Source organism: Salvelinus alpinus, chromosome 21 (assembly GCF_045679555.1).
Source record: "Salvelinus alpinus chromosome 21, SLU_Salpinus.1, whole genome shotgun sequence".
Classification (NCBI taxonomy): domain Eukaryota; kingdom Metazoa; phylum Chordata; class Actinopteri; order Salmoniformes; family Salmonidae; genus Salvelinus; species Salvelinus alpinus.
Genome location: NC_092106.1, coordinates 24,129,426 through 24,145,922, shown reverse-complemented (window position 1 = coordinate 24,145,922; position 16,497 = coordinate 24,129,426). Strand labels below are relative to the sequence as shown.

Here is a 16,497-nt window from a genome sequence, read left to right as displayed (position 1 = left end):
TAAATGTGCTAGCCAGGTATGCCCTGGGTTACTCTGTGTGAGTGTTTTGTTTTGTAGGAGCGTTCTGTGTGGGCGCGGTAGGTTGACTCTGTGTGGGTAACCTTTCAATTATGTTCTGATGTTCTGTGTGGACATCTGACCAGTTCTGTGTGAGCATCTGGCCAATCCTGTGTGGGTGATCATTAAAGTTATATGTGTGAGTACTTAAGGAATTTCTGTTATAACTGTTTTCTCGGGCCTCCCGGGTGGCGCAGTGGTCTAGAGCACTGCATCGCAGTGCTATGCTGCGCCACCAGAGTCTGGGTTCGTGCCCAGGCTCTGTCGCAGCCGGCCGCGACCGGGAGGTCCGTGGGGCGACGCACAATTGGCTTAGCGTCGTCCGGGTTAGGGAGGGTTTGGCCGGTAGGGATATCCTTGTCTCATCGCGCTCCAGCGACTCCTGTGGCGGGCCGGGCGCAGTGCGCGCTAACCGAGGGGGCGGGTGCACGGTGTTTCCTCCGACACATTGGTGCGGCTGGCTTCCGGGTTGGAGGCGCGCTGTGTTAAGAAGCAGTGCGGCTAGGTTGGGTTGTGCTTCGGAGGACGCATGACTTTCGACCTTCGTCTCTCCCGAGCCCGTACGGGAGTTGTAGCGATGAGACAAGATAGTAATTACTAGCGATTGGATACCACGAAAAATTGGGGAGAAAAGGGGATAAAATTTATATAAAAAAATAAATAAAATAAAAATAACTGTTTTCTCTCCGTGTGTGTGTGTGTGTGTGTGTGTGTGTGTGAGATTTTGTGTTTGTGTGTGTGTGTGTGACTAAGAAGCCATGGGTGCACGCGGGTGCAAAGAACCAGGCATTCCGGACCCTCCTTCCGGACCCTGGAGCCTTGAAGGTTATGGTAGATAAATGGGGTAGGGATATTCTGAAACAGCTACTTCTATGGCATAGAGAGGGTGGTTTTCCTTTGACAGGGACACTAAGTGTGACGCTGTTAGATGAGATAAGACAGAGATTGGTAGAGAAGGAAGGTAAACTAGGGAAAAAGGATCAAATTGACTGGGTGAAATTCAGGAAATGGGAAAGAGAAGCTGACAAACGAAAGAAGAGACTGGACCCATTTCGGGGGAAACCCTGTCAGAATATGGTAGTTCAGACTGAGGAAGGAGAAAAGAAGGGGAAAGATGAAACAGTGAGAAGGAATAGGAAGGATGATGATGACAGAGACTGTCCCCCTCCCTACTGTACTCCTCAAACTCTCTACCCAGTGTTGCCGGACATCCCTCCTCCTCAGCTGCCTCCTGCTGATCCGCTGGATGCAAGACCACTACAACCTGCAGCCCCACCCCGTCTCTCCCAACACCACGGTGATTGATCGTTTGGCACGGAGCCTGGCTGAAGTCCTGAAAGGGTCTGGCCAGTCCCACTGGAGGCGCAGTGGGGGGAGCACGCCAGAAGGGTAAAAAGATCAACAATCCTTTTCTCAAGGCTCCTCCACTCAGCTCCAGTGAGGAAAGTGAGGACGGAGGGGCACCCCAGCTGACTCCCCCGTTGAAGGACCGTCTACGGGCCAGGACGGAGAGGCGTGTCTCTACCTCCTCTCCATACGACCCAGCATCAGACATGTATCGACAATACCCTCTGATGGCCTGTCCCAACCCTCAGCCTCGACCTGATGATGCTAATGCTGCTGCCGCCGCAGCATGGAACCCCATTGTGTATGTCCAGAGGACGTGGAGACATGATGAAATCAAAGACATTGTAGAAGACCTACCAGACCCAAGTGAGGACGCTGTGAAATATTCAGCAGAAATGAGGGTATTGGTGGGTCAGTATAAACCATCTGCTGCTGAGATAGCCCATATCTGTAAAAAGAAACTGGGACTCAGGTGGGCGGATGTACAGGGACAGTTTGATTGCAACTACCTATGGGCTGTGAATGGCGCATATCAGGACCAGATAACGGTGCTGCTGGCCAGGATTGTGGAGATGTATCCAACTAAGATCGACTGGACTGCCATCAGAGAATGCACTATGAAGAAAGTTGAGGGCCTGGAGGCTTTCAGAAAGAGACTTGAGACCTGTTTCAGGATACACAGTGGTATCAGACCAAACGAACATGCATATGGGGATCTGCTGAAAGATGCCCTGGTGAGGGGTCTGACACCGGGCCTGGAGAAAGCTGTGAGGACTACCTGCATTGTGAGACTGAGCCATTAGCAACGGTGGTACAGCACTGCAAGCATGCTGAGAGACAACAAAGTACTCAGAAGGAAGAAAAAATAAAGGAAGAAAAAGTGAAGACACAGAAACTACAGGCTGCCCAGATGACGTTTTACCAGGGAGCAGCCCCAGCAGGGACAGGACAAGGGGGTGGAGTGCGCAAGTGTTACAACTGTGGGAAGCCGGGTAATTTTGCTGCTGACTGCTCCGAGCCAACGAATCCACAGAGGAACAAAGGCAGGGGCGGACCGAGAAGAGGGGCCCAAAGGGAGTGGGCAAGAAGAGGAGGAAAATGAGCATATGCATGGACAGCCCCATTCCAACAACAGCCGTGGCAGCCACCTCCCAGCCAATGGCAGGTCGGGCCACCTCACGGGGTCCAGTAACAGCAACAGTGGGGCCCACAAGGAGTCCCTCCAGGCAGAGGACAACCTGGAGCCTGGCAGACGGGGCAGCCGGCACAGACGACCCTGTACAATCCAGGACAGGGACAGGAGGAGGTGTATTGACATGATGAGGAGACAGGAACAGTTGTGCTAAAATCCTCAGAGCAACAAGAGCATTTGTTTTTAAAAAGTGTCACACCGTTCCGAGAGTAGAGCCAACCGTGGAGGCTTGCGTCAATGGTGAGTCACTAATATTTCTTGTTGATACTGGGGCTGCTATGTCTGTGATTAACTGCAAGGCTATGACAACACCTCCCATGTCTAATGAAATAGTTAAAACTGTAGTGGCTTCAGGCCTCCCACTCAGAGCAGGTAACTATGCCTCTGCCTGCTCCTTTTGTGAGGAGAAGTGTCAACATCAATTTCTCTACTCTGACCACTGTTCTGTCAATCTGATGGGCAGGGACCTCCTGTGTAAACTGGGCATCAACATAACATGTGGCCGAACCGGTTTAACTGTTATTCATGAGGAAGAGGAGGAAGGGGGGGAGCAATTGATGTTAATGTCTGAGTTTTGTGACTGGTATTATGCATGGGACGTTGATGAGGAGGTGCCCAATATTGCTCTTGTTTTCTCAATAGCCAAAACCCATTGGGGCCACGAGGGCAGTTTCATGTCTGAAGCAGGCTTACATTGCACCTCCCATTTTTCACCATTGACAAGAGATCTCCATTATGAGAAACAATGGCTGTGTGATACATTACAGAATGAGCCAGTACAGTGTGAGGGTTTATACTGTAGCAGTGATTTGTGCTTTAGGGGTTAATCTAACCCCTGCACAGAAAGAGCTCTACCTGTTTGACGATAGCGCACCACATGTGTCCCTGGTAAATCAGACAGAGTAGAATAGGTGGATACTGGAATTTGGATGAAATGCTTGGTTTATGCTACAGACTGGGAGATGCGCCATGATGGGTCAACTTATTCACCCAGCACAATGACAAGTTGTTACCCACTGAGTTGGGAAACTCCAACTGAGAGGGGTGTGCATGGTGTTGATCAGGTTTATTTTTCTACCAATATCATGTTGTTGAGTGAAGACTCACCCCTCCTGAGAGGGGTCCCTGAACGCCTATGGGCAAGGGACAAGTATGATTTTGGGAGAATAAAGGGTGCTGAGCCAATGGTGGTCACTCCTAAAGATACCAGGCGCCCATCTAAAGCACAGTATCCACTCAGTAGGGAGGCAATAGCAGTTATTACTCCTGTTCATGCATCCCTGTTAGCTAATGGTGCTTTAATTCCCTGTCCAGAATCACCCTGTAACACCCCTATCTTGCCTGTTAGAAAACCTTCAGGTGATTGGAGATTGGTCCAGGACTTAAGGCCTGTGAACGATGCAGTTTGTGCCCGTGCCCCGGTGGTTCCTAATGTTACTACACTGTTGGGGGCGGTACCACCCACAGCAGAGTGGTTCTCTGTGATTGATTTGACGAATGCATTTTTCAGTATTCCAGTGGCACCAGAATCTCAGTTCTGGTTTGCCTTCACGTTTCTAGGTAAGAGATTTACGTGGACTGTGGCTCCAATGGGTTACATGGAATCCCCCGCTATTTTTTTAGCGGCTTTAGCACAAAATCTGGAGGGTTTTATACCCCCTGAGGGCAGCACTCTGATTCAGTATGTGGATGATTTGTTGTTGTGCTCCAGCTCAATGGAAACTTGTGAAACTGATACTCGGGCTCTGTTGATATTTCTCGCTAAGAATGGCCACAAAGTTTCAAAGAAGAAGTTACAGTTGATTTCACAGACAGTGAGGTATTTGGGTCATGACATCTCTCCCAATGGTAGGCAGCTGGGTAAAGAGAGGATACAGGCTATTCTCTCCGTCCCACAGCCGGTTACTAAACGACACATGATGTCATTGACTGGTATGGCAGGGTATTGTAGGGCGTGGTTACCTGACTATGCTGAGGTGGTGCAGCCGCTTGCTGACCTTATTTATGGCCACAAAATGGCTATGATTGACAAAATTAAGTGGACACCAGGGGGACTGACTGCTCTGACCAGACAAACAACTCATGACTACTTCTCCCTGTTTGGGACTCCCTGACCATTCTAAACCTTTTAACCTCTTTGTTTGTGAGAAAAAATGGTTTTATGTCATCTGTTTTAACACAGGAACATGGAGGAAAGCAGTGCCCGGTTGGGTATTATTCCAAACAGCTGGACAGTGTGGCCAGAGGTCTGGATTTTTGTTTGAGAGCTGTGGCTGCTGCTACTGGAGCTGTGTTGGCTTGTGCAGACATTGTTGCCATGTGTGAACTCACTGTACACGTTCCTCATGCTGTACATGCTCTTATTTCACAGGCAAAGACGGCCCATCTAACACCAGCTCGACTGCTCCATTATCAGAATGTTCTTCTGACAAAGTGTCATGTGACCCTGAAGAGGTGCACTGTGTTAAATCCTGCTACTTTGTTGCCCACCGAGGACGATGGAGAGCCGCACGACTGTGCTGCCCTGGTGGAGCTTGTCTCTAAACCAAGGTCGGATTTAACTGATGTCCCTTTGCAAAATGCACATTTGGAACTGTTTGTAGATGGCTCTGCTCAGCGTTCTGAGAAAGGAGAACCATTGGTTGCGTATGTGGTTACTACTGCCTCAACCACACTGGAAAGTGCTAAATTACCCTCCCACCTTTCTGCTCAAGCAGCAGAACTCTGCACTCACTAGAGCATATTAGCTAAAGGCCAGTCTGCTACTATCTATACAGATAGCAGATATGCCTTTGGTGTGGTACATGATTTTGGTACTCTGTGGAAACAGCGCGGCTTCCTGACCTCCTCTGGTAAGACAATCTCTCATTCAAAACTTGTTGATAACTTGCTAAAAGCTATTTTGCTCCCTGAAATTGCTGTTTGTAAGTGCCTTGCTCATGCTAACTCTTCCGACCCTGTCTCCAAAAGTAATGCTATGGCTGACTTGGCAGCTAAGGCAGCAGCTGTCTCCTTGGAGGCCCCTGTGTTACAGATGGTTTAACTTCCTGATCATAACCTCTTCTCTCCCACTGATATCTTTGACTTGCAATCCTCTGTAGGTTCTGTTGAGTTGAGGAAGTGGAAACGACTATGTACATACTCTGGCTGGGCCCAGCTGGGCTACCAGTCTTACCACGTTCATGTTTCCCCTACGTAACTAAGTTGTCACATGGTAGGGATCATGTGTCAAAGGGGGGAGTTGTTGATTTTGTAAATACATTTTGGTTTGCACCTAGGTTTTCTGTGTTTGCTGAACAATTTTGTGCAAAATGTGTGATTTGTATGACTAACATGGGAAGAGGGATTCCCATGCCACTGTCGGCTCATCCAACCCCTGAAGGACCATTTGAACACATAATGATGGATTTGATTGAACTCTCTCCTTGTCAAGGTTACACATATTGTCTGGTGATAGTGGATGCCTTCTCCAAGTGGGTAGAGGCATTCCCATGTCGACATTCCACTGCTATGGCAGTAGCCAAGAAACTCCTTAGGGAGATCATCCCAAGGTGGGGGTTACCATCTAAATTAACCAGCGACAATGGCTCTCACTTTGTAAACCTGGTGATACAGAACTTGTCTGAGAGTCTGCAGATAGACCTCAGGATCCATTGTAGCTATAGGCCGCAAGCAGGCGGTTTAGTTGAGCGCGCTAATCAAACCCTAAAATCTAAGATGATGAAGCCTATGGCAGAGACAGGGCTTTCCTGAGTCACTGTGATGCCCCTGGCTCTGATGTACATGCGAGGGCGGCCCCACAGAACCACTGGATTGGCTCCTCATGAGGTTCTGACAGGTAGACCAATGAGGATGATTAATTCTCCCTTCCCACAGAACAAGCTGACACTGATTGGCTGTAACGATGACATGGTAAGTTATTGTACTGCTCTAAACAATGTTCTGAAGGCTATTTTCCTCAGGGTGAAAGCGGCTCTACCCCAGCCTCTGGTGGGGATCCTGTACAAACTGCAACCAGGTGACTGGGTGGTGGTGAAAGACCTGAGACGAAACCATTGGAACTAGCAGAGGTGGACTGGACCATACCAGGTGATGCTGATTACCCCCACTGCTGTTCACGTAGCTGAGAGGTCTACTTGGATCCACGCCAGCCACTGCAGGAAGGTGCCATACTGCCCACCAGACCCTGAGGATGGAGGACCAGAGACTCCGGAAGTCACCGACTAGATGGCCATGGGAGGATCAGGCCCAGACTCTACGCATAATGTTTCTTGCTCTTGTCTTGAGCCTTCTCGTTACAGTTGCCATATGTACAGTGACTCAAGGACAACCGGTCCTGGAAAGACAGCATGGTACGGACTCGACTGATGACCGTTCAGTTCCATGGCGGGACTTAAATAACAGCCACTCCAGCTCGAGCCAACGGCAGGCTCAGGACAGGAGTCCAGCAAACAATAGCCGCTCCCATATTGAAAGAAGAAGGTCGATGCATCCACTGGATGAGCATCACAGTAGGAATCACGAGGGAAACACTTGGTGGTCACTGCTTAACTATACAGTAAAGACTGAACTGATGTTAGGAAATACCTCTTGTTATGTATGTAGCTTGTTTCCACATTCTTACAGTATTCAGTAGAGGTCAACATTAATGACACTATGTGCACTAGAAGAGCTCTTGTCCAATGAGAACACAGGGGTCAACCCTCACTAGGTAGAACACTGAGGGATAAATGCATTAATGGTAATTTTTCATCAACAAAAGATTTACGAGGGGGATTTAATTGTTCACATTGGTGCAATAGAATCATCTTAGAACCTAGATCCCGTGTACCAGAACCTATTCAAGTCCAACCCCGGCGAACCCCATTTAGGACCTGTCATTGTCACAACCCAAGCAATATTTCCATACCACAATTTAATGAATCCTATCTGGGAATGTCAACATGTGTCAATTATAGTGTTTTCCCAATAGGATGTAGCTGGAAGAAGGGAACATGCAGCTCTGGAAACCCCATTAGACTGAGGGTGGGGCACACCATTATTGATGCGGAAACTGACGATCGTTCTCCTCATCAATTTGGCTCGGCAACATTTACTGATCATTATTGGATCTGTGGTGATAAAGCCTATCTCTACCTACCCACAAATTTGACAGGGTGCTGTATTTTTGGTAAACTAAACATATCCCTTGTGGTAATGCATAAAACTAATTCCTCCATTCCAAGCAGGTTAAGACTAATTAAGAGGGACATCTCGCAATCCAATTATGTCCCCAGTGATTCGCGACGATACTCGAAATTGGAAAAGTTCTGGCGCGGTTTAATCCCCTGGTATGGGGCATTGAAGAATGCACATGAGTTGGATAGGCTAGGATATAATTTGGAATCCCTGGTAAATTTGACCACTGCAGGGTTTTCTATGATAAGACAAGAGTTGCAAGCCACTCGACTCATGGCAACACAAAATAGGGTGGCACTTTACATGTTGCTAGCACGTGAATGAGGGGTGTGTCAAATTCTAGGAGATCACTGTTGTACATTCATAACCCAGGGAGATGAAAATTTGACTATTGTAGTGGAACATTTGAAAGAGCTTAGTGGTGTTCTCGAAAGGGAACACGAGCCTGACATCGACTGGAATCCGTTAGGGTGGGTTCAGTCAGTGTTTGGTGATTGGGGAGCGACTATTTTCCACTGGTTCATCTATGGTCTAAAATTACTGATTGCTCTATTGTTTAATAAAGTGGTTGATGTTGTTCTTATGCCCTTGCTTGCAAATGAAGTAGGTGTAAATGAAGAATCTGAGATTGATGGATGACAATCAGGTGAACACAGTGAAATATTCTCACTGGACAGTGTAGATAGAGAGGGTTCATAGTATATGAATGATTTCCCTGACCTATTCCCTATTCCTGACTATATATCTGATAGTGGGGAACCCAATTCTGAGCATGAGGACTCAGAAGGATGACTGTCCTATATGTTGTGATGAGGCCTGTGTTTAGACACTGGTTCTCCTGTAATTTAGGGAGCATTTATATGTTCTGTTATTTTTTATTTTATTCAACAATGTATTATTCTGTGTGATTAAACATGTGCAAGTCTGACTTGTGGTATAAAGGTTGTAAACTCAGTTTCTGAAGGGAGAAAGCTTACATGGAAATAAGGTACTCGACATTGAAGGGATTTGATTCCCTATTATCTTTAAATTTTGATAATGTATATATTTTTTTCATATACTCTGCAACTACTTGGTAGTAAGGTACCATGTTACTGTTCTGATTCTTCAGAAGGGACAGAGTCCCTTGAGGGGGGAATGTGGCGGATGAATCAGAATTAGTTGGGTAACATAGATAAGATGTTTTATTTGCATAATATGCTTATGTGAGATACTTGTCATTATAATGTATCCCTTTGGACTATAGGGTGGGCAGTTGCACTTTTCCCTTCTCAGCTAGGGCTCAGTCACTTGGGGCCCAGAGAGGGGAGAGGTCAGGCTTGTCTTCATATGTGAATGTATCTGTTAAACCATCTGGTGCTATGCAGAATATCAGAAAGGGAAGAGGACAGAATGGAACATTGTCTTCTTATGTGAATGTGTCTTTACCTATTCTTAAACCATGTGAAGGGATTAACTTCTTGACGCTAGGGGTCAGATTTTTTTATATATATATATATTATATATATATATATATATATATATATATATATATATATATATATATATATATATATATATATATATATATATATATATATATATATATATATATATATTTTTTTTTTTTTAAATAACGTTCCCAAAGTAAACAGACTATTTCTCAGGCCCAGATCGTAGAATATGCATATAATTTACAGATTAGGATAGAAAACACTCCAAACTTTCCAAAACTGTCTGTGAGTATAACAAAACAGATTTTGCAGGCGAAAACCTGAGGAAATCTAACCCGGAAGTGATTAAATTTTTTAAATAAAAACTGTGTTTCATTGCCCGTCCCTCCTCCATTTAAAGGGGTATCAACCAGATTCCTTTTCCAATTGCTTCCTCAGGCTGTGAACAGGCTTTAGACATAGTTTTAGGCTTTTATTTTGAAAAATTAGTGAGATTTTTCAAAACTAGTCAGGTGTCCTTTGATTAGTTCCTGCGCGCGAGAGGGGTAGCTCAACATTTTCTGTCTCTCTTTTATTGAATAGGTTACGGTCGAAATATTATCGATTATGTATGTTAAAAACAACCTGAGGATTGATTATAAAAAACATGACATGTTTCTACGAACATTACGGATACTTTTTGGAATTTTCGTCGAACGGAACAAGGCTGTGTTTTTCTGAACCTAACGCGCAACCCAAATGGCGTTTTTTTTATAATAAAAAGTAATATTTATCAAACAAAAAGAACATTTATTGTGTAACTGGGAGTCTCGTGAGTGCAAATATCCGAAGATTATCAAAGGTAAGCGATTCATTTTATTGCTTTTCTGACTTTCGTGACCATGCTAATTTGGGGCTAGCTGTTCTAGCATTGATTGATACACTCACAAAAGCTTGGATTGCTTTCGCTGTAAAGCATATTTTCAAAATCTGACACGATAGATGGATTAACAACAAGCTAAGCTGTGTTTTGGTATATTTCACTTGTGATTGCATAATTATAAATATTTTTAGTAATATTTTTGAATTTGGCGCCCTGCAATTCAGCGGTTGTTTAGGAAAATTATCCCGCTAAAGGGATCTGTGCGCAGAGAGGTTAAAGGGGAACCAATTAATTGTCTCCACAATGTCTGTACGCCAGTCACTCCCTCCTTTTCCCACTGGGGGGAGGAGTATGGCAGTGTCTGGAACCAGTGTATGTCCCCTCTGATGTTGCACTTATCTTGAGATAGTATATGACCTAGAGGCTCACTCCCCTCAGTGAGCTTGTCCAGGAGTGGGGTGTACTTGAGATGGGAGTATCTAGAGTTGACAATTGATATATGCCATTGCATGAGTTGGTGTTTTTGTACTATGAAGTACCAGGAACGAGATTAGAACCTCGTCTTAGAGACCAAACGGAACGATAATTTATAGCGAATGCTATCTGGCTATGGGATACTCCTCTCTCAAGTAAAAGTCTTTCTTTGTGAACAGTTCCTATTATCTGTGGTTTGTCATGTCGACTAGGGGGGTGGATCTTTGCTATAAAAGATCTCTGTTGCCATTATGTTGACACTCAACTATTTATTAGAGATAGTGAATTGTTGAAAGTCAAATGCTATTGCAAAGCTTAATTATTATTAAAGGTGTAGATTAAGTATACCTCTGACTAGTGTGTGAAGTTTGTCTCTCTCTCTCTTTGGTAATACAGAAATTAATCTACTACAAGTTACCATTAGAGTGCCTGCCTCTAGGAGATGCATAGCCTTATTGGTATGAATGTCATCTCCGGCTACATCTCCACTGGCTGAGGAGAATGTCATCTCCGGCTACATCTCCACTGGCTGAGGAGAATGTCATCTCCGGCTACATCTCCACTGGCTGAGGAGAATGTCATCTCCGGCTACATCTCCACTGGCTGAGGAGAATGTCATCTCCGGCTACATCTCCACTGGCTGAGGAGAATGTCATCTCCGGCTACATCTCCACTGGCTGAGGAGAATGTCATCTCCGGCTACATCTCCACTGGCTGAGGAGAATGTCATCTCCGGCTACATCTCCACTGGCTGAGGAGAATGTCATCTCCGGCTACATCTCCACTGGCTGAGGAGAATGTCATCTCCGGCTACATCTCCACTGGCTGAGGAGAATTCATCATAAAAAACATCATAACTGTGATGCTTAAATGTTTTTCTCTGGAAACTGTTTTGCTCTTATATTTGTAGTTTCTCTAATATTTGATGTTCTTCTGTTTATTTGTATTTATTCAAGGATCCCCATTAACTGATTCCAAGGCAGGAGCTAATCTTCCTGGGGTCCAGCAACATTAAGGCAGTTATGAGTGTGGAAATATCACTTAGTATGGAAGCTGAACTAAAGCTGGCCCTATTTTTGAACATGAGCTGTGATGGAGGTCAGTGAGCCATGAGCAGTTAGAGAGGCTGAGGAGGCTTGGCTGGCTTTGTGCTCTGGTGAAAGACAAGATGCAGGCAAATTGCTGTTTTGTGTTTTTAACAAGGAAACATTCCCTAATCTGTTACGCTTGTTTTCCTAATCAACACACTCCGCTAATCCATTTCCTAATGCCAGAAAGGGTCTGTGTTCAGCCCAGTGTCACGCCACACTGACACAATTACAAGGGGAAAGAGAGAAAACAGCACACCACAAAGTCATAATTGGCTTTATCAAATAAAATAACATAAATAGTTTATTTATTTAAAGTTAGGGTAAGGCATAACATTAGCAGTGTGTTTAATGTTAGGGTTAAAAACAGATTTTAAGAAGAGGAAATGTAGAAACAGGCTGGGTTCATGACTTTGTGTGTGGTAACTAGTGACAAGGGCCATGATAATAGTGGGGCGGCAGGTAGCCTAGTGGTTAGAGCTTTGGGCCAGTAACCAAAAGGTTGTTGGATTGAATCCCCGAGCTGACAAGGTAAAAATCTGTAATTCTGCCCCTGAACAAGGCAGTTAACCTACTGGGGCGGCCGCCCCACTGCCCCACCTGCCATTGTTGTAAATAAGAATTTGTTCTTAACTTACTTGCCTAGTTAAATTTAAATAGAAAAGTCTTTAATGGTAATCATTTTCAGCAATGCTCAAGATAACAGCTGTCCTCTTCACCTGTTGTGCTTTGAGAGCAATTAGGATCTGGCTAAAAATACTTTAATCAGTTATTGCCCTTTATGGTTGTGAGGTCTGAGGTCTGCTCACCAATCAAGAATTCACAAAATGGGACAAACACCAAATTGAGACTCTGCATGCAGAATTCTGCAAAAATATCCTCTGTGTACAACGTAAAACACCAAATAATGTATGCAGAGCAGAATTAGGCCGATACCCGCTAATTATCAAAATCCAGAAAAGAGCCGTTAAATTCTACAACCACCTAAAAGGAAGCGATTCCCAAACCTTCCATAACAAAGCCATCACCTACAGAGAGATGAACCTGGAGAAGAGTCCCCTAAGCAAGTTGGTCCTGGTGCTGTGTTCAAACACAAACAGACCCCACAATTGGACCCAACCAAATCATGAGAAAACAAAAATTATTATTTCCAACGTGTCAAGCAATTAACAAAAAAACAGAGTAAACTAGAATGCTATTTGGCCCTAAACAGAGAATACACAGTGGCAGAATACCTGACCACTTTGACTGACCCAAAACTAAGGAAATCTTTGACTATGTACAGACTCAGTGAGCATAGCCTTTCTATTGAGAAGGCTGCTGTAGGCAGACCTGGCTCTCAAAAGAAAGGCTATATGCACACTGCCCACAAAATGAGGTGGAAACTGAGCTACACTTCCTAACCTCCTGCCAAATGTATGACCATATTAGAGACACATATTTCCCTCAGATTACACAGAGCCACAAAGAATTTGAAAACAAACCCGATTTTGATAGCACACTGTGGTATTTCACCCAGTAGAGTTTATCACAGCAGCAAGATTTGAGACCTGTTGCCAAAAGAAAGAAAGAAAGACCCACAGGTCATGGGCAGTGGTGTAAAGTACTTTAGTAAAAATACTTGAAAGTACTACTTAAGTAGTTTTTTGGGGGTATTTGACAACTTTTACGTCACTACATTCCGAAAGATAATTATGTATGGAGTAAAAAGTACATTTTCCCTGGCACCCAAAAGTACTTGTTACTTTAAAAAAATGGTTAGCAGGACAGGAAAAAGGTCTAATTCACTCACTTATCAAGAGAACATCCCTGGTCATTCCTACTGCCTCTGATCTGGCGGACTCAATAAACACATGCTTCGTTTGTGAATGATGTCTGAGTATTGGAGCTGCCCCTGCCTATCCGTAAATAAAAAATAAATGGTGCCATCTAGTTTGCTTAATATAAGGAATTTGAAATTATTTATACTTTTACTTTTCGAAAACACTAATTACATTTAATTTTTATACTTAAGTATATTTCAAACCAAATACTTTGACTTTTACTCAAGTAGGATTTTATTGGGTGACTTTCACTAGAGTCATTTTCTATTAAGATATCTTTACTTTTACTCATGTATGATAATTGGGTACTTTCTCCACCACTGGTCTTGGGTGACATTGTGGCGAAATCCTGCACGGAGCCTTCACCGTGCGCTGCCACTTTAAGAGAGCATGAGCAGTAAGGAAGGAGGAGATAAAAGAGCTCGTTAAGCTCTATTGGGAAGAAGCTATTGATTGGCGCGACAGTTTTTGTTGTGTGCTATGCTGCAGAGGTTTTTTTGTTTGTCTTCAGCGTATGTGGTTGTACAGTGTTTGGATCAATCCTCGGTGTGATCGCTCGACGACGTGGTTGTTCTCATTTGGGACCACGATGGTTATGGATCAAATGGATAAGTAGCAACATTTGTTGCGAAGCGTTCAACTACAACCCAACATACCATCGGACAGTCAGACCGGATACCTGCAACCTCAAGACCACAGCTAAGCCCTCTCTTGTTCCCTTTCTCTCGTTCTCTTCACGCTATGTTCCAGTGCTTTACACTGCAACCGACTCTATTTCCTAAGTACATTGACGTTTCATTGGAGCTGGACTAGTGTGTATATGAACACCACACATTCATACCCTCTGCACTCCTTCCCAGGAAGAAAATACAAACTATTGCAAATCCTCTGTGTGATGACTGGGTTAATTTGTTATTGTAGGAAGTTGCTGTTTATTTGCTCTGCCATTATTGTTATATGAGGTATGTTTGGTGGGGTTACCAAGAATTGTGGAAGGACTGTGATGTGTGATCTATAGGGTGTGTATTCTTTTTCTCTCCGCTGGCTATCTGGTCAACAGGCTACACTCTAGGCAGTCTCTTCTGTTGATGTGTGTGGGTCTGGTAGTGGTACTCTCGCTGTTCTACTATTCTTTTCTTTCGGCAGGGTTAATACCTGCCTGGCGCCCGAACAAAATCTTCTTTACCTTTCTCTAATTAATACCGCTACAACATATACAGCAAGTAAAATGACAAAGACTTACTGGCTACTTCCAGCGAAGCGTTGTGACTGACAGCCTCTCCGAGGTAGTTACGTGCCACACAGGTGTAGACGCCCTCGTCTGGTTTAGAGCGTCGTCCGTGGACGATACGCAGGAAGAAGAGGGAGCCGCTGGGAAGGAGCATGCGGTGAGACCGAGGGTCATCCCGGTCCGTTTCCACCCGCTCACCGTCCTTGTACCACTCCACAGTGGGGTTAGGCCTCCCCTCTGCCTTGCAGTTAAGGGTGGCGGGCTCCCCCTTGGACACGATCAGGTCAGAGGGTTCCTCCACGATCCAAGGTGGGCTGTCCTCAAAACGTGCCCGGGACCCTGTGAGGTGAAATAAGGTTACTATCCATGTTACTGTCTATCAGTCATTCATACTGTAGCCCAAACCTGCCATCTCTGAAAGAAGACAACACAATGTACTCCCATTGAGAAAAAAGGCAATAGAAAAGCCCCGACAGGCAAACTCAAATCCATCATCTCCACTGACATGTACGTAAGGATGCATGATGTCTGAGGGAGAGACAGATGGGTTGGACAAGAGAGAAATACATCTGTCACTCACCACTGAGATCTGCTACTGATGCACCATGATAGTAAAGCTTACAAGGCTCAGAACTTTAGTACTGAAGATCTCATGTTGTCGCTTCTCCCCAGGGTGGATTTTGACTCTGATAAATCACATCTTTCTTTCACCTTATAGGCCTCTGCTATTCTACTATTTAATTAGACACATTTTCAGACAGCCCCTTTAGCATAGGTAAGGAAGTATCCTGCTTGTATACTATTCACACCGTAATGACTATATCATACCATATAGCCTTTTAACCACGTCCATTGAGATGTCAATTGTCAGTAATGGTAGGTACGGTAAATCCTGCAGAAGAAGACAGGTTTATTCTGATGGGGTATTTTCAAAGGAGGAAGAAGCCGCAGGAGATCTGGCCAAACTTCTGAGATGGTAATAGCCAATCTCAAAGTCAATCAGGATTTCAGCAGAGAAGACATGAAGGCCAGTGAGACGATAACTAAAACAGAGAGAAAGCCAATAGAGAGCGAGAAATAGAAAGATTGAGAAATAGAGAGAGAGAGCGCTCTCCCATATCCCTCCCTCTTGAGATCCATTACTGTTACCCTCTGCTGTATGGGAGACGAGTACTTCTCCAAGCCAAGGGCTTTAGCTAAGCTTTTAGAGTAGATGCTCTAACAATGTGCACTACAGTTTTGGGTCTGGAATGTGAATCATTAAAATGAAGTAAAAAGGGCTCCAATGTGCTGTGTATGACCAGATTGATTGTAAAAAATCTCTATGGTTCTCCTTTGTTTAATTGTTATCTTATGTTTTCCTGTCCATCTGTTTTTTGCTTACTTGTTTGCCTGTTGTTTATAAAACTTTGTCAACCGAATAGACCAGCAATGAAACAGTTAAGATTTTCTGAATCCAAATGTTCACCATGCCATTGAATATCATTAGTTATTTTTACTGCAGTCAATCTATAATCTACAGTGAAGTGAACATCTTCCATTACCAGAAGCATATGGTGGGGAGGAGCATACAGCAACATATTAACATACAGTGAGCTCCAAAACTATTGGGACAGTGAATGTTTTGTTGTTGAAATTATACAATGAGTAGTAGGTCAAAGTGCAGACCGTCAGCTTTAATTTGAGGGTATTCATCCATATCGGGTGAACCGTTTAGAAATTACAACACTTTTTGTACATAGTCCCCCCATTTTAGGGGACCAAAAGTATTCGGACAAATTTACGTATGTGTGTACCCACATAGTCAAAAGT

The 16,497-nt window shown here is 44.4% G+C and overlaps 2 protein-coding genes across 3 annotated transcripts in view; one reads left to right on the top strand and one right to left on the bottom strand.

The window, feature by feature from the left end:
• The window catches only part of LOC139548589 (roundabout homolog 2-like), a 91,484-nt gene that overhangs the window by 47,478 nt on the left and 27,509 nt on the right, over positions 1–16,497 (bottom strand). For both annotated transcript variants that reach the window (XM_071358371.1, XM_071358372.1), the window contains exon 2: positions 14,698–15,024. In XM_071358371.1, coding sequence (XP_071214472.1) covers positions 14,698–15,024 — 327 coding nt within the window. The remainder of the gene's footprint in view (positions 1–14,697; positions 15,025–16,497) is intronic.
• Positions 1,132–9,239, top strand: LOC139547474 (uncharacterized). The gene is made up of 3 exons (XM_071356358.1): positions 1,132–1,305; positions 1,398–2,836; positions 6,559–9,239. The coding sequence occupies exons 1-2, from the start codon at positions 1,132–1,134 to the stop codon at positions 2,205–2,207; spliced, it is 984 nt and encodes a 327-aa protein (XP_071212459.1). The 3' UTR covers positions 2,208–2,836; positions 6,559–9,239.